The following is a 19,920-nucleotide window of genomic DNA, read 5'->3' as shown; positions in this document are numbered from 1 at the left end:
TACCGTGTCTCCTTATACCAACCCTAGGTAATGTGTCGAGAGCCTGCGGGTTGGGCAGCGCAAATGCAAAACTCAAGTTACTAAGAGAGACCGTCTCATTTAGTTTAAAGATGTAGGGGCGCCTGGGCGGCTCAGTCGGTTCCGCACCCGACTCTTGGTTTCGGCTCGGGTTGTGATCCCAAGGTCGTGGGATCGAGCCCTGTGTCGGGCTCGGCACTGAACGTGGCTGTCAATTTCCTGAGGCACTGACACATGTTGAGATGAGAAAAGGGCAGGTGGGTTGACTTCCGGGCTGACTCATTGTAGGTGTTGCAGCTAGAGGAATCTGCCTTCGGAGTCCAAGCTCAGCCCTGCTTATATCCTTCAGGCCCTGAGCCTGTTACATCCTGTGACAATCTCTTTCTCTCGGAGCCTGTTTTCTCATCTGTAAAATGGAGATCGTTTTTCATTTCTATTTTTTTCCCTCCACTAAAATGAATGGTAGTGAAGGCAGGAATCACCTATGCCTTGTTTTTGTTTTTGTTTTCCCTTGAATTCCCAGGGTCTAGTCCATAACCCAACACATTGGCAATCCTCAACCCTATGAATGAATGAGTGAATGAGTGGAAGACTCCTTAGTCATCATGTCGATAGTATGTATCCTTCATATGATGCCATAAAAGTAGCACTCTACCCATGTAACGTTTCCTCCTCAAGGTCATAACCACAGTCTAATCAAAAGAAAAACATCAAATTCCAAGAGTGGGCCATCCTCTGAAAGATTTGACCAAGTACTCCCCAAAACTGTCAAGGTCGTCAAAACCAAGGAGAGCTTAGGGGCGCCTGGGTGGTGCAGTCGGTTAAGCGTCCGACTTCAGCCAGGTCACGATCTCGCGGTCCGTGAGTTCGAGCCCCGCGTCGGGCTCTGGGCTGACGGCTCGGAGCCTGGAGCCTGTTTCCGATTCTGTGTCCCTCTCTGTCTGCCCCTCCCCCGTTCATGCTCTGTCTCTCTCTGTCCCAAAGATAAATAAATGTTGAAAAAAAAAATAAAAAATAAAAAATAAAAAACAAGGAGAGCTTGAGAAACAGTCTTAGCCAAGAGGAGCCTAAGGAGACATGAAAACTAAATGTAACGTGGTATCTTGGGACAGGATCCTAGATCAGATACAGGGCATTAGGTAAAAACTAAGGAAACGCTTTAGTTGTATCAACATAGGTTCGCTAATCTTAACAAATGTTAACACATTAATATGTTAATACGGGAAATTATGTGGGAGGATATATAGGACCTCTCTGTACTATCTTCTCAATTTTTCTGTAGATCTAAAATTATTCCCCACCGCCCCCCCCCCCCCCAATTTTTTTTTTTGCATGGACTCCAGCGGCCTGCGTCTCTCACCTCCCGGAAGCAAGAAAGCGCCCCGCCCCTCACAAAGATGGTGGTCACAGCGGCGCGAGGAGACCCGCCCCGCACAAAGATGGCGGCCGCGCCCGGGAGGAACCGGAAGCGCGGTCTGGCAGCGGCGCGGGTCCGGGGCAGGCGCGAGAACGCGCGGGCGGCGCGGGTCCGGGTATGAAGCTGGGCCGGGCCGCGCTGGGCCTGCTGCTGCTGGCGCCTTTGGCGGTGCGGGCGGTGGAGCCCATCAGCCTGGGACTGGCCCTGGCCGGCGTCCTCACCGGCTACATTTACCCGCGCCTCTATTGCCTCTTCGCGGAGTGCTGCGGCCAGAAGCGGAGCCTCAGCAGGGAGGGTAGGACGGGGGGCAGGGGCGGGGCCGGGACCCGAAGCCGGAGCGGCCCGGGCGGGGTGGCGCCGGGCTCCCGGCCACGACCACGACCACGACGGACCGGGGTTGGTCGGACACCCGAGCAGGCGAGCTGCGGCCCGGGCCGCTTCCTCCGCCGAGAGTTTCGCTCCTTCCTGGAGGGGTGGTGGGAGCTCGGCCTGCCGATCCGCAGCCCTTTCCGGCCGGGCGGTGCCCGGGGAGGGGCAGAGCTGGGGTGAGGGGCGCAGGGAATGGGCAGGGCTAACAGGGGGAGGGCCTCGAGCCCTCCCGCCCTCCCCCCCGCCCCGGCCACCCCGGCCACCCCTGGGGGCCCGGTGCTGACGTACCTCCGCGTTTCACAAGGTGCTCCGAGAGCTGAGCTGGCCTTGCTGGCTTTCACGGGCGCCTGTAACCCTGGGCTAGATTTCGCCAGACACACGGACACCCCGTCCCTGACCGGCTTTGTTTTTCCCAGCGCTGCAGAAGGATCTGGACAGCAAGCTCTTTGGACAGCATCTTGCAAAGAAAGTCATCCTAAATGCTGTGTCTGGCTTCATAAGCAACCCGAAGCCGAAGAAACCTCTCACGCTCTCTCTGCACGGGTGGACGGGCACCGGCAAAAATTTCGTCAGCAAGATCATCGCGGAGAATATTTACGAGGGTGGTCTGAACAGTGACTATGTCCACCTGTTTGTGGCCACACTGCACTTCCCACACGCCTCCAACATCACCCTGTATAAGGCAAGAGCGGAATTTTGGAATCCTTCCTGGATGATGCTGGGTTTCCGGGGTTTCTTGGCTGTGGGGTGGAACGCGGGAATTGCGTGTTGGAATGAATGAGCCGGGAAGACGGCTTGCCTGCGCCTGTTCCCCTCTGAAAGGTGTGGACGTTCGGGGGAGTTTGAGGTGGAGCAGTTAATACCGTCAGAGCTGGTGAAAACAGGCTCAGCATGCAACTGATTTTAGTAAGGGGAGTCGTGGGATTTGAGAGATGGACGTGATCAAATCCAAGCTAAAGATCATCGCGTCTAACTCAGGTCGTAAAAGAAATGTTTCCAGAAAGGCCTAAGGCGGTTTAGCTAAAGTGTCGCAAACTGCTTTTACGGTTTAACTCGCTGGTAAACAGCCTGGACTTTGGCAACAGACACGCCTAGATGTGAGTCCTAACTCTCCCACCTGCCAGCTGTGTAGTCTCGGGACTGTCCCCTGAGCTGAGACCTAGGTTCTTCTCTGTAAGGCGTGGTTGTGAGAAATCCCTGAGCTCTGTCGAGCTTGTGACATGCTGCCTGCCACACGAACCTTCAGATACGTGTCCACACTTGTCTTTTTTTTTTTTTAATTTTTTTAATGTTTATTTATTTTTGAGACAGAGAGAGACAGCATGAACGGGGGAGGGTCAGAGAGAGAGGGAGACACAGAATCTGAAACAGGCTCCAGGCTCTGAGCGGTCAGCACAGAGCCCGATGCGGGGCTCGAACTCACGGACCGCGAGATCATGACCTGAGCCGAAGTCGGCCGCTTCACCGACTGAGCCACCCAGGCGCCCCAACTCTTGCCTTTTTAACGCGTGTCACGAACCTGCAAGGTGAGCGAGGCAGATATTTAGCCCTCGCGCCTGTGAACACTTGTTTTCCCTTCTGCCTGGCTGAACGTCAGGGTCTCCAGCGCTCCAGGGGATCCTGGCACGTGAGCCTTGCAGTGCTAAAACTAGGAACATTCCCGACAGATCGTGTGATGAATGGGTGCTCGTAGTTAGCAGGCAGGTTTCACCACTTAATAGCTGTGTGACTTGGGGCGGGTTACTTGACTTCTCTGTGCCTTAATGCCCCCAGCTGTAAAATGGAGATTGCAATAGTAGCTGCTTTGATGGGTTTGGGGAGATGGCAATACAACGTTATGTGAATAGTGCTTAGAGCAGTGTCTGCCCCTTAGCGAGTGCTCAGTATGTGTCGTATGTCGTTGCCTATAAATTGGAGTAGGAGAGTGGAAAGACCTTGGCTGTTGGAGCCTAAAAGCCCTGAGTACGTCCTGGTTAAAACAGTCACTTGCCTCACGCAAGTCACTTCACCTCTGCTCTGCTTCCTCCTCTGTAAATAGAGGCTGGTCTGTACCTATAAGAGCAGAATTACCGCGTAGGTTAGGTAAGGACGCACGGAACACAGTAGCCAAGCAAAATCCAAAATCCGAAGCAGTCAAGACGTATGTTGTAACTTGCAGAGTCCTTCTCAGAAAACAACTAATGCCTCCTCCTATTCACCTGGGGCTCTGTGTAGGAAAGCACTACATAGAACCATAGCTCAGATTTCTGATTGATAGGGTTTTTTGTTTTTTGTTTTTCCTTTATTGCTTAGGATTGAAAGAAGTACCTATGCTCTTACGGAATGTTTCTGTTTAGGCAGATTTATTTGCGAAACCTCCTAGGCATTGTTCCAGAAACTCAAGAGTGTTACCTCCCCGTGCTCATCCCAGAGCGTATGCTCTGGAGTTCTGCTGCGTCGCTTAAAGGAGCCCGTGTTCCTTACTGTCCCCACTGGGGAAAGGAAGCACCTAGTCTTAGGACTGATGGTCAGAACAGGTCACTTGGTCTCTGCCTTCTTCTTCTTCTTTTTTTCAATGTTTGTTTATTTTTGAGAGAAGCGGGGCGTGAGCGGGAGAGGGGCAGAGGGAGAGGGAGACACAGAATCCGAAGCAGGCTCCAAGTTCTGAGCTGTCAGGAGAGAGCCCAACACGGGGCTCGAACTCACGACCTGGTCCAAACTCAAGAGTCAGGCGCCTAGCCTACTGAGCCACCCAGGCGCCCCTAACACCACCATTTTAATGACAGGGACCAGCAACTCAATGACACAGCATCGTCATGATCTCTCACAGCACAGGAATTCTAACCAGCCTGGGGCTTTGGAACCAGGCAGGGCACAGTTCAGATCCCAGCTCTCCCACATCCTAATTTTATAATCTTGGGCGAGATGACGAAGCTGTATGCCTCAGTTTCCCGATCTGTGAAACAGGTATGATCGTGCCCACTGCACGGAGGTGTGGGGAGGAAGCAAAGAGCTTGGTGTGTGTAAAGTTCTGAGCACAGTGCCGAGCACACAGTAAACGCTCTGTAAGTGCGGCCGTCGTAGCACTAAGGCTCATGCCGGTTGTTTTCCGTTGCACCTGCTGAGAACTTCGCCTTGGCTTCTCCCCTCTGTCATTCAGGATCAGTTACAGTTGTGGATTCGTGGCAACGTGAGCACCTGTGCAAGGTCCATCTTCATATTCGATGAAATGGATAAGATGCACGCTGGCCTCATAGATGCCATCAAGCCTTTCCTCGACTATTATGACCACGTGGACGGGGTCTCCTACCAGAAAGCCATCTTCATATTTCTTAGGTAAGGCCAGGGCTGGGACACGATTGAAGCACTCCTGCCCCGAGTCCGTGGGCTCCGGGATAGAACCCAGTCCTCACTCACGGGGATTCTGTTGCAGCAACGCGGGGGCAGAAAGGATCACGGACGTGGCTTTAGATTTCTGGAGAAGCGGAAAGCAGAGGGAAGAGATCAAGCTCAAAGACATGGAACCGGCCTTGTCTGTGTCAGCCTTCAACAACAAGAACAGTAAGTACGGCCAGGCCAGCCGGTACTGACCCCTCCCGTGCGTGACCCTGCGTCCCCAAGTCTTAGATTGTCAGCCTCACCGTCGCCTGGGAGCTGGCTCGAAATGCAAATTCTCAGTCCCTTCCCCAGACCTTCCGAGTCAGGATTTCTGAGCGGAGGCCGTGTTAACCTCCAGGGGACTCCCATACACTCTCCCGTTTGCCAAGTGCTCTTGTAAAGAAAGAGGGACATTCTTGATCTTCGAGGTCTTAAAGATTGGTTCCTGGTTTTCTTTAGTTTGATCCTTTTCCTTTGTAGAAGAAAAGCGGGTGGTTGAGCAGGGAAGGCCGCTGTGGGCGCCTCCGAAAGAGAGGACTGGTCCGGTCCCTCTTTCTGTGTGTTGCTCCAGAACTCTGAGGTTCTGTGCATAACGGCCGAATGGCGGGTGGGCCCGCGTTCTGCACTCCACCTGCCCATTTCCTGTATCTTCACGGTGACCTCGTGGGGTAGAAACTGTCATCCTCCTCATTTTATAGGTGAGGAAACAGGCTCAAAAGAGAGCCGCTTGCCCAAGGTGCACAGCCTGCTCAGTGGCTCTGATTGCAGAACCTCATCTTTTCGCTACCAAGTTCACGGCTTTTCCAGTGACCTCACACACCTTTGACCTTGAACCCTCAGAGGTGGGAAGTCCCCATGATGCAGAATGACTCACCGGGTAACCTGTGAGCCATGCGGGTGGACTATTACCATTTGAGCCTGCTCTGTTCAGGTTCCTTCTTGAGCTTAGAGAGCAGAAGTTCTTGGAAACAAGAAATCGATACTGCTGCAGAGATACTTGGACAGTATGGGGTGTTCATGGCCATTTGTGTAGCTGGAATATTACTGATGGAAGACAGGATACTTTGTAACATGTTAACTGGTTCTCTGGCGAGCCAACCAGTATGAGCACACGCAGCAGATGCCTTAGCCTAAATGCTTCAGCAAGATGAGGCCAGTTGCCTAGAACCCACATTGCGGGAGGTCACAAAGGGTCCCAGAGTATAAGCTTCAGGATGAGGCGGACCTAGCTCAGCCATTTACTGACTGTGGCCTCAGGCAGATGGCTGAACTCATTCATTCATTCATTCATTCAGCAAATACTGAGCTCCTACTAGGTGGCAGGCACTGGTCCCAGAACTGGGGACGCAACAGCGAACAAAAGCAAATCCTTATCCTCATGGAGTTTTATATCCTAGTGATAATACACCAGGAAATGTGTCAGATGATGGGATATCTGTTATCTGTATAGAGGCAGAGATGTATCTTCCTTTCCATCCCCAATAGGTAAAAAGTTAAGTCCATAAAAGAGGGCTTGGGGGTGCTGGAATGAGGATGGGTGGTGGTTTTAATAGAGTGGTCAAGGACGGCTCACTGTGAGGGTGACATGTGAGCTGACCCGAGGACTGCGGGAGTGAGCCATGTGGGCACTACAGGGAACAGCATTCCATCAGAGGGAACAGCACACGCAAGGGCACTGAGGTGGGGGTGTGCCCAGGGTCACTGTGGCAGTCCAGGGTGAATAAGGGAGAAAAGGGGGTCGGATAAGAGGCAAGTCTTGGCACTGGGGGTGCTGGTCACGAAAGGCTGGGGGTGGGGGGGCGACGGGCAGGCCTTGGGTTTGACTCCCAGTGGAGAAGGGAGCTGCTGGAGTGTTTTGAGCAGTGACATGACCAGGCTTAGTTTATCAGGACCACGCTGGCCACTGGGTGCAGCATAGACTAAAGGCAGTGGGGGCAGGGACCCCAGGCGGGAGCTGTGGCCTGGACCCGCGTGCTAGCAGTGAGCCGGGTGGGGTGACATGCTGTGATTAGGATGTGTGTTGAAGGTCGAAACCCTCAGAAGGTGGAATAAGATTTCCCAAAGGATTGGTGTGGGAATGAGAGAGCCCCAAGTCAAGGGTCCGGCTTGAGCAATGAGACGGGTGGTCGTGCCCCTTAGGGGGACAGGCCGGGGAGTGGCAGGTTTGTGGGGCCGGGAGGGAGACGGGCGTGGACAGTGAGCAGGGCGCCCCTGCAGAGATGCGGAGCCGATGGCTGGCCGGTCCAGTGGGGTTCCAGCGGGGCGCTCAGGCTGAGAGGACCCACTGGGGAGTGGTCCGTAGATGGTTTGGAAAGAGACTGAGGTCATTGTTCCGCCAGAACGCTCTGGCTGTGGTCAGGTTCTAGTCCGGGCTCCGCCCAGACGTCACCTCCTCAGCCCGGCCTCGTCGGCCCGCAATGGCAGAGTAGCCTGTCCTCTGTGCTCACTCGCCCCATCTCGGTGCTCACAGCACCCCCCCACCCCCCCCCCGGCACTATCTGAAATCGTCCGGTTGCTGGCTTGTGGGGCCGTGAACCCCTGAGGGCACTGGCCCTGTCTGCTGGCTCTGGGCTCTCCCGGGGACCCAGAGCTTGCCTGGCCGCAGAGAGGGCCTTCAGGAAATGAGCTGTCCCACCCTGCTCGGCCATTGGTTTTGTTCTTTCCCACGGCCAGACTCCGCCCCATCCAGGCACTGAGGTCTTTCCTGAGCACCAGCCGTGTGCAAAGCACTGCTGGGAAAGGAAAGCATACAGTCCGGTTGTGGCACTGGGCGTTACGATGAGAAACACGTATCTGGCCTTTGTCTCTGCTTCTGGCCCAGATCTCCTGAAAACACTTGGAACTTCCTAAGTAATAAAGGTGTCTTGACATTCATAACAAACCCCCGTCAGCCACCTCTGAGTTTGCGTTAACGAGGGGACTTTTGGGAAGCATCTAAAGGGCACGGGGCTGGCTTCCAGGGGAACCAACCATGTGATTGGAGGGTTGGAACTTTCAGTCCCACCCCCTGATGCCGGGGAACCAGAGGGTCAGGGGCTGGAGGTGGAATCCGTGGCCAGCAGCCGGTGAATTAATCAGTTGTGCCCATGTAACGAAGCCTCCATAAAAACCTGGCAGGTTGGGGTTCGGAGAGCTTCCAGGGTGAACACATGGAGATCTGGGAGGGGCCTGGAAGCTTCCAGTCCCTTCTGCATTCCCTGTCTCTTCCATCTGGCTGTTGGTGAGTTAGGTTCCTGTACTGAGCTGAAATTGTAGCTCACCCAGCCCGTGTTGGAGAATTGCTTGGGGGTGTGGGAAAAAAGCCCACACGTTGGAATTGGCGTCACAGACCGGGATTGAGGCACCAGAGTTCAGCGGCAAAGTGGAAGGGAAACGGGTCACTTGGAGGAGTGCGGGGTGTGACCCAGAGGGTGCCGCATGGTCAGGAAGGGGTGCGTGTGTGCTGGGCCCTCCCGGGAGTCCAGGAGGGGACGCGCGTGGGTCACAGGGCGGGTGCAGGCCCCGCACTCGCCCTGGGTGAAAACACACAGCACAGTCTGTGCCCTGCGGCCGCAACAGGGCACCGTCTTCACACCGTATCGCTCTGAGGGTTCCAGTTCTCGGTCCCCAGATGCGCCGTGTGGTCTGGACGTGCGGGCAGTGGTGGTAGGTTTCTGTCCTGTGGTCGATCCAGCCGCTGAAAGTCCAGTGAGTCCCAAGTTCCCCAAGTAGGGGAGTGGCTGGTCCTCTCCCGGGACTCCTCTCCCCTTGTGCTTTCTCTGAAACCCTGCCAGCCTGGGAACCACGTCCCTCCGCGCTCCGCTCTGCCTCTCAGCTTGTTGCCGGCACCCTGGGCTGGCGGGCCTCTCTCCCGCTTCAGATCTGTCAGCCCATCGGAGAGGCCTCCCCTGAGCCCGAGGCTAAGGTGCCACGTCACCCCTGCTTTGCTTTCGTGGAGGCCTCACCGCTCGGTCTCGCCCGTGGGCACACCCCCGGGTTACATCTGCCCCCCCGTGGACCACAGGCTCCACCTCCGGGTCCGGCACCCCTCGGACGCCCGGCGGATGTGTGTCGGATGGCTGGGTGGGCAGGTGGACGGTGGATGAACAGCACCTTTTTCTTTTTCCCAGGTGGCTTCTGGCATAGCAGCTTAATTGACCGAAATCTCATTGATTATTTTGTTCCCTTCCTCCCCCTGGAATACAAACACCTAAAAATGTGCATCAGAGTTGAAATGCAGTCCCGAGGCTTTGAAATCGATGAGGACATTGTAACCAAAGTGGCCGAGGAGATGACATTTTTCCCCAAAGAGGAGAGAGTTTTCTCCGACAAAGGCTGCAAAACTGTGTTCACCAAGTTAGATTACTACTACGACGACTGACTGCTTCGAGTTGGAGGAGAAGGAACTCGGCACTTGGCTCCGTGCCCTGGAGGAGGACAGAGCAGATGCTTCCTGCTGGACCGAACGGGAACCTTCCTGAGCAGTTTTCATCCACCGGGGCCTCCGGGCGTCACCCCCTACAGATCACGGACCTCGGAACAGCCCCAGAGCCTTCCGAGGCGGTGGCAGCGGCCAGCTCCCCGTCCACTCGTACGAGGGCTCATGATTTTAAAAAAAATCATGTTTTAATTTCAAGTGTTTCTGTTTCAAGGAAGGATGTCTAAGTTTTACTGAAAATGTGGTAACTTTATTTAAAATGTTTTTAACCTTATGAGAAACTTTTCAGACTCTATGTTATTGGCTTTACGTGTTTTTCGAAGTTCCCGTCACCATGTCCTAGACACCGATGTCTTTACTGAAAAGAAGCCCAAGGCTGGGTCCTTGGCACACGGTCCCTAGGATGGCAGAACCGGGGACCAAGGCTGGAGCCGGGATCAGACCTGTCACAGGATGACCATCGCAAGGGGCAACGATGTGTTTGGATACAGGGAAAGTATGTAAGAGGACACACGTGGGGGGGCGCCTGGGTGCCTCAGTTAAGCGGCCGACTCTTGATTTTAGCTCAGGTCGTGATCTTGCAGTTCGTGAGTTCGAACCCCGCGTCGGGCTCCTCGCGGACAGTGCAGAGCCTGCTTGGGATTCTCTCTCCCCGTCTCTGCCTGTCCCCTGCCCATGCTCTCTCTCAAAAATAAATTTAGGGGCGCCTGGGTGGCGCAGTCGGTTAAGCGTCCGACTTCAGCCAGGTCACGATCTCGCGGTCCGGGAGTTCGAGCCCCGCGTCGGGCTCTGGGCTGATGGCTCAGAGCCTGGAGCCTGTTTCCGATTCTGTGTCTCCCTCTCTCTCTGCCCCTCCCCCCGTTCATGCTCTGTCTCTCTCTGTCCCAAAAATAAATAAACGTTGAAAAAAAAAAAATTAAAAAAAAATAATAAATTTAAAAAAATTTTAAAAAAGCAGGACCCACTGAGGCCCCTCACAGATAAGCCTTAAGTACCCTTTCCAAGGGTTCTGATCTCGGTAACATTGTGAACATTCGCGAGAGACAGAGTTTCCTTGCAATAAAAATATTTCCGGCTTGTCAGTTGCCATTCAGCTTTACAAAGGAAGACCCCTCCCTGTTTTCCACTCCTGAACGAGCCATATGTTGTCTGGCAAGTTCTGCCATATTTTTAAAAACCATCCTCGCTACAGGTTTTGGTTGTTCAATGAGAAGTCCCAAAACCTCTTAGGAAAGCGTAGCCGCCCCCTCCCCCACCCACCCCGATCCCGAGAACAGCATTTTTACTTATAACTACAAAGAGCTACCATTTTACAGTAAAATGGTGTGTAATTTGCGAGTGCATCTTTAAAGGAGACAAAAGCCCGCTCGCTGTATGTAGGTCACTGGTGCTTCAGCCACGAACTGAGACCTAAGAGGCGCAGTGCGGGCTGGAGTGAAGGCTCACGCGGGGAATCTGGATCCGCGCGGCTCTGGCTCTTTGCTCAGCTGCACCGGGGACCGCACTGTTGTGGGGTTCACGGAGCCCCCGACACCCAGCGTGGGGTTCAACTCTCGAGACACAACCCCAGCTGAGGCACCAGGCGGGCGTACAGGGCACAGGAGACTAGACGGACCTTGGTGTTTGCAACGCGCCTGTGTGCCTGCTGGTGGGCGGAGCTCCTGTGGGGTGTGGCGCCCAAGCAGTGCTCACTGGCTGTTTTTCTCAGGCCCAGAGGACTGGAGGGCCCCCTGCTGCCCCAGGACTCCTCTGCCTCCAGGTACCTGACCTGCACAGAGGCCCTTTAAGGGCATCCAGGCCTCCTAGGGACGGCTGCACGTGTTGGAAGGTTCTTGATGTGGATCAGAAGCTGGCCTGTTGTCCTGTCCCCAGGAGTCCCAGATGGGGCTCATCATTCTAAGCCGGCAGCCCCAGCGCCTCAGGGTCCCTGGCTTGGGGAACACAGGGGTCCCCTGACTTAATTTGGCAAGTTTCATTCTTTGTAGATGAGGCAGGACAGGCTGGAGCGGGAACCACTCTTGGCTGGAAACCAGATCTGGGAAGTCCAGTCTTTGGGACTTGACCACCTTCGACTGAGAGATGAGGGGACTGGGTGGGATGCTGACGAAGAGGGTTTGAACTTTCTAGAAAGTAGCTGACTTGTCCTCAGTCCTGGAAAGAGGATCGGCGTTAACGATTCACTGACAGACAGGAGGCCAGGTGCAGTGCGATCAAGCAGACCCTGGTTAGCTTAACTGGGGTTTCGCTGTTTACCAGTTCTGGTTTACTGATCTGAGCCCGGCCTGGTTCCAGTTCAGAGTGTCAGCACGGAGTCACGTCCCTCCTCCCCCCCCCCCGCCCCGCCTCAATTTCCTTCCTATGTTAATTTCAGGAGAAAATATTTGCTAGGAATAAGTCCAGCCGTTCTTGGCATTTTTACCCATGGAAATAGGGCGTATAACCCATCACCGAACCCCACGTAAGTGTCTCTGTTTGGAGATACCAGCCTTTAAGGTAAATTCTGTCTGATGCAAAGACTACCCTCCAGCATGTCCAGGGGTGTGGTGAGACACCCGAGTCGCCCGACAGCCTTTCTCCCAGGCTCCAACTTCTCAGGGTTCCCAAAGAAACTAGGGGAAAAAAAAGTCTGCAAATAACATGTCACATGATAAAATTTAGTCTTTATTTTCTCTTCAGTAGGTCAATTCAAGTCCTCGTCTGCATCCTACACAGGGTGAGGGAGGCTGGGCTGTGGTCAACCGTGGCCTCCCTCTTCAGGTGACAAATCAGTAACCGCAGTCCAAAGGTGGCCCACACGTGTCCAGGGAGTTGCGTCACTGTCAACAGGGAAGATCTCCGTCTCTGCCTGGCCAGACGCTTGCGGGGCTAGGAAAGAGATGTCACTGGGCTCCAGTTCGAGAACACGTACTCAAAATGTTAAGCCTTAACTTGGCATTTTTAAAAGGCTAAACATGACCCTCCAGAAGGCTCTCCAGGGTCATAAAGACATTCGTTCTAAATTGTACGCATAAATTCGCTGCACGTCATTCTTATCACATGTCTGCAGGTGCACTGCAGTTATGACACACACGATTCACACCGGCTGGAATCCGCCTTATTTCCCGGCGGCCAGGGCAGCCCAGCCTGGTGCTGCCATGTAGGGTGTCCTCAGATGACACCCAGGACCAGCCGCTTTACACTGACCTTGTTTGATCTGCATCCGTGACCATGTCTGACCACGCACCTCGTAACAAAAACGCAACTGTTTTTGCTAAGAGTTTCTGATAAAGGAATAGATAATCATTCCATCTCGTGTCCTTTCCCATGCTTTAAAATGAGCTATGTCCTATACGTTTTTCTATCATCTAAGATTTGCGAGTAAAAACATTATAAAAAATATACATATCTTTGAAAACCCTAGCGTTTCTGGTGTGCGATACCTAAGGCTTCTTTGGCCATGCAGAGCCTGCAAGCTGACCACTCAGTGGCCCGTGTCGCCCACGGAGCCTGAGCACGTCCCACGGATTCCAAATGGTTCTCTGGAGCAAAGTGACAGATTGGCCCACGCGTACATTGTAACAGACAAACGTTTCACCACGGGAACCAAGGCCTCAAATTCACAACTCACGGTCTCGTTCTGATCTCACCCTAGTGATGACATATGGTTGGGGACAAATCTAGTTCAGGAGAAGGGGGTACAGGGAAGGTGGGGTCGATACCAAATGACAGCAAAGGAATTCCAGGAGCCTGAGAGGCCACCTGTCCCGGTCTGCTGGAGAGGCCTGGGACGGAGACCCCGCACCGCAGGCAGGCCGGTCACCTGGCTGAGAAGGCTCGGTGTGCAGGCCCACATCGCCACCGGACCCTGTGCCTGAGGGTGCCACCGACTTTAACTGAAAATACTTCAAGCCAGTGGACACACTCTGTGCAAAGGAACAGAGCAGGTTCTTAGCAGGTGCAAACCAAAAGCTCCCCGAATTGCACAGGGGCCCTGGGACTCCTTGAGTTAGAGCAGCAGCTTCTAGAGCACCTGGAACAGGTGCTGGGGGCGGGGGGGGGGGGGGGGGGGGGGGAAGGGGAGGTTCACGCACACAGCTGTTTGCAAGGCACTTCCGTCAAGGTAAGTGAGGGGAGGGATTTTAAAAGTTCATCTTCCACCGCAGTTGACAGATGGATTGCCGTCTGGTCCAAACTGACAGGCGCACTCACCAGATCGGCGTCTTTTCAAAACTCAGCTCTTAGAAACTTCTAGATCCCAAAAGTCCACAGGTGCAAATGTGCAAACCCCGAAGGAGTCTTCAAAGTGCTTCCGGAAGGGCAAGGCCCTCGCTGGCTGAGCTCCCGGGGGGGCCTCTTCCCCCGCCTGGATGAGAGGTCAGTGAAAATCCAACCGTGACTGCACAGTCTTACAGCCCTTGTCTGAGTAGATTTTCTCGCCTTTGGGGAAAAATGTCATCTCCTCTGCCACCCTGGTGACAACGTCCTCATCTACGGCGGACCCGCGGGCCCTCATCTCGGCTCGGACACACATCTTCACGTGTCTGTACTCCAGGGGGAGGAAGGGGATAAAGTAGTCGATGAGGTTTCTGTCTATCAGCCCGCTGCGCCACAGGCCACCTGCAAAGCAAGACACAGCTGGGTCCCCCCCGTCTCCGTCACTGTCACCTGGCCCAGCTCACTGTTCCTACGGGGCCCATGTGGTTATCCCGACCCGCGGTATGTCCTTCTTGTCTTTACCCGTCGAGATTCTCTTCTCATCAAGGTGGGACAAGCCTGACAGAGGCACCTGTTGGCCACCCCCTGCTAACTGGCTTCTATTACAGGAGGCCCCAAGGAAAAGTCCCTACTTCACGGATTCGGTGGCTTCGTGGAAGGCTTGAAGAAAGAGGAGGCTGTGCTGGCAGGGTCACGGGGAGCCTGGGGGACTCACTGTGTTTATTGTTGAAGACTCCGACGGACAGCACGGGTTCCAGGTCCTTCAGCTGGATGTCCTCCCTCTTTCTTCCTGCCCGCCAGAAGTCAAGGGCGGTCTTAGTTATGAGGTCCCCACCGGCATTGCTGCACGTGCCAAAGCAGAGTAAAATCACACGTTAAGATTCTGGGTCTAAATCAAGCAACGTGTATGCTCTGCGGCTTAAACATTTTTTTTTTTTTTTTTTTAAGTTTTTTACTTGAGACAGAGAGAGACGGAGAACAAGCGAGGGAGGGGCAGAGAGAGCGAGGGAGACCCAGAATCCGAAGCAGGCTCCAGGCTCCGAGCTGTCAGCACAGAGCCCGATGCGGGGCTCGAACTCACAGACTGCGAGATCGTGACCTGAGCTGAACTCGGATGCTCAACCGACTGAGCCACCCAGGCGCCCCCCCCCCCCCCCGCCCCGTGCTGACTTTTTATCCTCAGAGACACGTGCAGGTAATGAAATTGCCTGTTATCAGCAATAATTTCATTCATTTTTCTCCCACCCGCAACTGCCATGCTGAGAGTAGCAACCCCAAAGTAACACAAGTCACCAATTCACTTTTGCCAGGCACCTCTGTCCCTCGGCAACAGAATCCTGATGGTTGCCGGGGCCGCCTTCTAGCACTAGGAGAAAGAACGGCTTGCGTGCCCCCGAGAAATCCCCTCCCGCTCACCTGAGAAACATGAAAATGGCCTTCCGGTAAGACACGCCATCAACCTGCTCGTAGTAGTCTAGAAACGGCTTGATCGCGTCGATGACCCCGGGGTGCAATTTGTCCATCTCGTCAAATATGAACACGGAGCTGGCACACGCACTCACGTTACCCCGGATCCATCCCTGTAACTGGTCCTGGACCAGCCATCAAAGAAACAGAAGCTCAGAGGATGTGCCTGGAGAGGCGCACGTGCGACCCTGTTCCTCAGAGGCTCCGAACCATGAAAAGTCAGAGCTCTCTGGGATTCGACAAAGAGCTCTTGGAAACTGCCTCCCAGCCGCCACTCACTGGGGAACAGCTTTTCCACAACTCTGTCTATAAAAAGTCGAAACTGGCAGATAGGTGCTAGGGTGCCAAGCCGTTTTTTTTTTTTGTTTTTTTTTTTTCCTAACTCAAATGACGTGCCGGAGAGGACTTTTTAAAGGCACAAGAGGGGCCAAAGGCATGAAGAGTCAGCAGTTCGCTGTTAACCCATTGTTTCCACTCACTGTGAACTGAAACCTCAAGTTAATTTCACCAGACATACTGGGGAACAAGAAACTGGACTGAGGTTGGCACAGCGCCCCAAACCAGTGCCTCGTACCGACGCGGCGAACGAAGGCAGTGGCGCTCCCCAGAAAGCACATGTTCCTGAAACAAAGATACCCAAGCAATAAACCCTCAACCCCCAGACACGAAAGGCTCCAGAGGCACCCTCACCCCATCACTGGACTCCTAGAGATACAACTCTTTCTCCAAGGATTTGGAAAGCGAACATCCCTTCTTATTCTTTCTTTTTGGCAAGCTTCCCTGTCTCACGAACACCCACTTTCAATTCCTTGTCCCGATCAGTTTCTGTTTCTTATGTAGGCCCCCACCTAACCGTAAGACGATTAACCTTTACAAGGACGACATTCATTTAAATGAGAACCCTACCAGACAACTTAGAAATTAAATGTAGAAAGAGTATCTCAACAGAAAAAGTATCTCTTAGGATTCAGTTCTTTGAAGCTTTCGTGTGAAGAAAGAAAGCAACACCAAGGATTTGGAATGGGAGGCACACAGGGAACAGGAGCTGGGGCAGGGAACCCTCCAGTCTACAGCGCTAAACACAGAGTGCTCAATGCATATGCTGCATCACAGGGGAGACTTAAATGAAGCCGTGTCCAAACACATCGTCTAAGACCTGCTCCGCTCCACCAAGGGCTGGGACGGGAATGCCGAACACGCTGGGTCACCGCAGAACGTGGCTAGTGGGAGTTTGGAGAGCTGGGCTCAAGGGTCTGATTTGCCACAAGGCCAGAAAGACTGTAAGGAGCAGGTCCCCTGGCCTCTCTTGGCGCCACCTTTTAATGTAAATAAACGTCACCTGTCCCACTGTAGTATTTTGGAACTACAAAAAAAAAGTGGCAGGAGAGCTCGGCCAACAGCAAAGGGTTACCGTGGGCGAGTGTGCCTTAACTCAGCGGGACCCCGGGCGACTCCAAAGCCAAGAGAGGCAGCAGAGGCCAGAGTTAGTGAAGGTCGCCCCGACCAGAGTGGCCGGTGGACAGGATAACAAGATTCTCTTGCCTGGTACAGTTTTATGTGCTGCTCGTGGGGGAAGTGCAGAGTCGAGACAAACAGGTGGACAAAGTTACTCTTCAGGCCTTTTGAGTGAAGATTTTCAGCCACAATTTGGCTGACAAAATTCTTGCCCGTGCCAGCCCAGCCGTGTAAGGACAGAGTCAGCGGTTTCTTGGGGTTTTTATTGTTCTTGAAGCCGGTCAGCGCCTTGAGAATCACCTCGGTGGCCAGATGCTGCCCAAACAGCTTCTCCTCTAATTCCAGCTTGAGGGCTGCAGGAGCCAGCCGGAGAACAGAGAGAAAAATACACATTAAACAGGCACCAGAAAAGCAGCGCTTTCCCCAGCCGGCCAGAGCGAGAGGCACCTATCAGCAAGCGGTCCGGCAGGGTGTCTGCCAAACCCCAGGGCTGGCCCGGAGCACAGCCTCGGGTTGCAGAGCCACACGATGCCACTTCCAAGGAAATGCACTAGATGGATGTCCTGCTTAACACTCCAGTGTCTGATAAGGAAGCTGAACGTGTTCGTTCGTCCAAGGATTAGCCCTCTCTGGACTGCGCCGCGTGCTATTCCCCAGCTACCCCTGCTGAAGTGTTAAGAAAACCCGGGGCCAAACGTGGGCTTTCTGGGCAGCCGCTGCACACGCTCGCTGCACATCTGAAAACTACTTAATGGGGCAAAGGGCTGAGCACGCTGCTTCCAGCTTCTTTCTGTACTCCCAGGGAATCCGAGGCATTTAAGAAGGAACTTAGGCAGAGCCCCCACGGTCTGCAGACTGTCTCAGCAGGCACGGCTTGCAGGGCGGGAGTCCGGACCGAGGCCCCGTCCGTCCTCCCTCCCGCCCCAGCTCAGGGTGAGCGCCGCGCCCCTCGCGGGCGGACCCGCCCTACCGGACGCGTTGAGCCGCTGCTCCTCGCGGCAGCACTCGGCGAAGCGGCAGTACAGGTCCGTGTAGGACAGGTAGCCGGTGAGGGCGGACGCGGCCCCCAGGGCGATGCCCACGCTGATGGGCTCGATCGCCGCCACCACGTGAGCCGCCAGCAGCGGCCCCAGCGCCGCGGCACGGCCGAGCCCCGCCGCCCGCGGCATCGCCCCGCTCACAGTCCGCCAACCTCTGCCCCGCGCTCCCAGGCCGCGAAGCCGCGGCCGGACTTCCGGTTTCGTCACTTCCGCCCCGCAGGCCCGCCTCTCCCTCGGGACGGCCATATTGGCGGGGGACTGGGGATCTGTGTCGCCATCTTTGTGCGTGGCGCCAGAGGTGTCCCGGGGCGGGCCTCTCGCGAACCCCTCGCCTGCTTCTTCTCGTTTCCAGCCCCCACCCTTGGCCTTGTCATCCCTTCCCCTGGAGCCGTAATGAGCGTCTCCCATGTCGACCCACCACCTGCCTTCCTGAAACAGCTGCTCTGCGCCCCGGAGGTCCAGGCCCGGGCCGGGAGGCACCAAGACCGAGGCGCACAATCAAACCAGAAACCCGTCCGGTCGTTCAGCATGCGACAAGGCTGGCCCTTTGCTGGCTGCTGGGAAGACAACAGTGCAGGAGAGGGAGTTGGCTCTGGCCCTCTCCGGTGTCCAGGCTATTGGGCAAGAGCCCGTACTGGGCGGTGGGAGAAACACAAGGGCCGTGGAGCAGGGAAAACTGCTGTCTAAACGGAGAACGAGAGGAGTTCGCCCCGCAACAAGTGAGGAGTGGAACCTTCACCCAGAGAACAGAAACCGCAGTTTGGAGAAGTGTTTCACGTGGTGGAGGCTGGTGACAATAAGGGGGGCAGAGCCAGGTGGAGACTGGCATGGGAAGACCTCCAGGGCTCTAAGGAGGCTGGCTTCTAGTCTGGGGGGGAGGGGAGGCATAGGGAGCCACGGAAGGTTTTACACAAGGAGCAGCATGGTCAGAACAGAGATCACTGTGGTTGTTGGGTTCAGTGAGGAGGTTGGTCCAGGTAACCTTGGCCCAGACTTGGCTGAAATTGGTTGAGTTTACCCATCAGCCAGCCTATCAGCAAATATTTAATGAACACTGGTGCTGTGTCAGATTCGGTGCCATATGCTGGGGGTACAGCAGGTATCCGGGCTGACGGAGCCCCTGTCCTCACAGAGCTCTCGGTCTAGGTGGGGGAGACGGAGGGCCAACAGATGCTTTACAGACGTTGAGGTCAGTACCGTGAGGTGGGATGCACAGAGGGGGCACCTCACCCAATCTACAGGCTGGGGAAGGCTTTCCTCCATAGCTCCGTTTTGACCTGAACGACGAGTAAAATTGCGACGGGGCAAGATCCCACTGAGCACGCTGGAAGAACAAAGGAGCAATATTGTCTTAAAATGTTGGTACAATAGGCAGGAAATCGGGTCTTTTGCAGCCATTTAAACTTATGATGAAAAGTTTCAATGTCCGTCTAAAAATGCACAGAGGAGATAGGTGAGCAAAAGGCATGTGAAGACCCTTACCCGAAACCCTATCCTGCTCCATAGGCATTGACTCTTCATCCTTCAGGTGGACTCTGCATTTTCTAGGCCTAGTTGGTGCCTCCCTCTGGACTGGCAGCTGCTAAGAAAGGACTTCTGCGTGGATCTGGGGCTTGGTTCCCTGGCCGGATGGCCTCCTTCCTCTCCACCGTCAGCCCCTTGCTTGCCACACCTTCCCTGTCTCCCCACTCTACAATCCTGAACTGCCCTGGGGCTCTGTTCTAGACCCCTTCTGTCTCCATCCTCTCTCCCTGGGTGGGAGGCCTTGACTTTCTCCCCCAAGACCCTGCATCTGGCTGCACGCTGGACACCTCCACTTGGCTATGCACCGGGCATCTCCCCATCCCTACAGTCAAACAGAAGCCTTGATTGTTTTCTCCAACATGTCCCTCCCCCACGGCCCCTGTCTCAGGAAGCGGACCCGCCTTCCACCAGTTGCTTAGACCCAAAGCTAGTGGTTGCCTTGGATTCTTTCTTCCCCCCAGTCTCCACTTCCAATCCATCAGGAGGTTGCCGACCCTGTCTCTAAAACCTGTCCAAAGCTCTTCAGTCGCCGCCATCTTTTCGGCCACCCCCCCCACCCCCCCGTCTGAGCCTCCGTCATGGATGACCATAGTAGCCCTCTGGGCAGTCCCCTGCCTCTGCACTTGTGCCCCCTGATTCACACTCCCCACGAGAGACAGGTG

At 54.8% G+C, this 19,920-nt stretch overlaps 2 protein-coding genes and 1 long non-coding RNA gene across 6 annotated transcripts; 2 read left to right on the top strand and 1 right to left on the bottom strand.

Annotated features, from left to right (window-relative positions):
- The first annotated feature begins 1,489 nt into the window (after window positions 1-1,489).
- On the top strand, window positions 1,490-9,852 carry TOR1A (torsin family 1 member A). Of its 2 annotated transcripts, none has more exons than XM_045042930.1 (5): window positions 1,490-1,730; window positions 2,221-2,486; window positions 4,944-5,119; window positions 5,217-5,344; window positions 9,368-9,852. In XM_045042930.1, the coding sequence occupies exons 1-5, from the start codon at window positions 1,553-1,555 to the stop codon at window positions 9,412-9,414; spliced, it is 795 nt and encodes a 264-aa protein (XP_044898865.1). In that variant the 5' UTR covers window positions 1,490-1,552; the 3' UTR covers window positions 9,415-9,852. The 2 variants fall into 2 exon arrangements, with proteins under 2 accessions (XP_044898865.1, XP_023098602.1); XM_023242834.2 differs by having other exon boundaries at window positions 1,491-1,730; window positions 9,271-9,852.
- A 568-nt stretch (window positions 9,853-10,420) lies between these two features.
- On the top strand, window positions 10,421-12,985 carry LOC123381556. Its single transcript, XR_006588687.1, has 2 exons — window positions 10,421-11,746; window positions 11,778-12,985. It is a non-coding gene; the product is annotated as an uncharacterized LOC123381556 (long non-coding RNA).
- TOR1B (torsin family 1 member B) lies at window positions 12,219-18,493 on the bottom strand. 3 transcript variants are annotated; one of them, XR_006588686.1, is made up of 6 exons: window positions 17,665-18,489; window positions 16,782-17,047; window positions 15,189-15,364; window positions 14,488-14,615; window positions 13,767-14,174; window positions 12,219-12,443 (listed from the first exon to the last, which is right to left on the bottom strand). XR_006588686.1 is itself a non-coding variant. In XM_023242832.2 (5 exons), exons 1-5 carry the CDS (start codon window positions 18,140-18,142, stop codon window positions 13,933-13,935), a joined length of 1,290 nt encoding a protein of 429 aa, XP_023098600.2. In that variant the 5' UTR covers window positions 18,143-18,489; the 3' UTR covers window positions 12,219-13,932. The 3 variants fall into 3 exon arrangements, 2 of the variants coding, with proteins under 2 accessions (XP_023098600.2, XP_023098601.2); XM_023242832.2 differs by having other exon boundaries at window positions 12,219-14,174; XM_023242833.2 differs by lacking the exon at window positions 12,219-12,443 and having other exon boundaries at window positions 13,955-14,098; window positions 17,665-18,493.
- Between the last annotated feature and the right edge of the window lie 1,427 nt (window positions 18,494-19,920).

This window comes from Felis catus, chromosome D4 (assembly GCF_018350175.1).
Source record: "Felis catus isolate Fca126 chromosome D4, F.catus_Fca126_mat1.0, whole genome shotgun sequence".
Classification (NCBI taxonomy): Eukaryota; Metazoa; Chordata; class Mammalia; order Carnivora; family Felidae; genus Felis; species Felis catus.
Note: the sequence above shows the minus strand (reverse complement) of the source record. Positions and strands in the feature narration are given on the sequence as shown.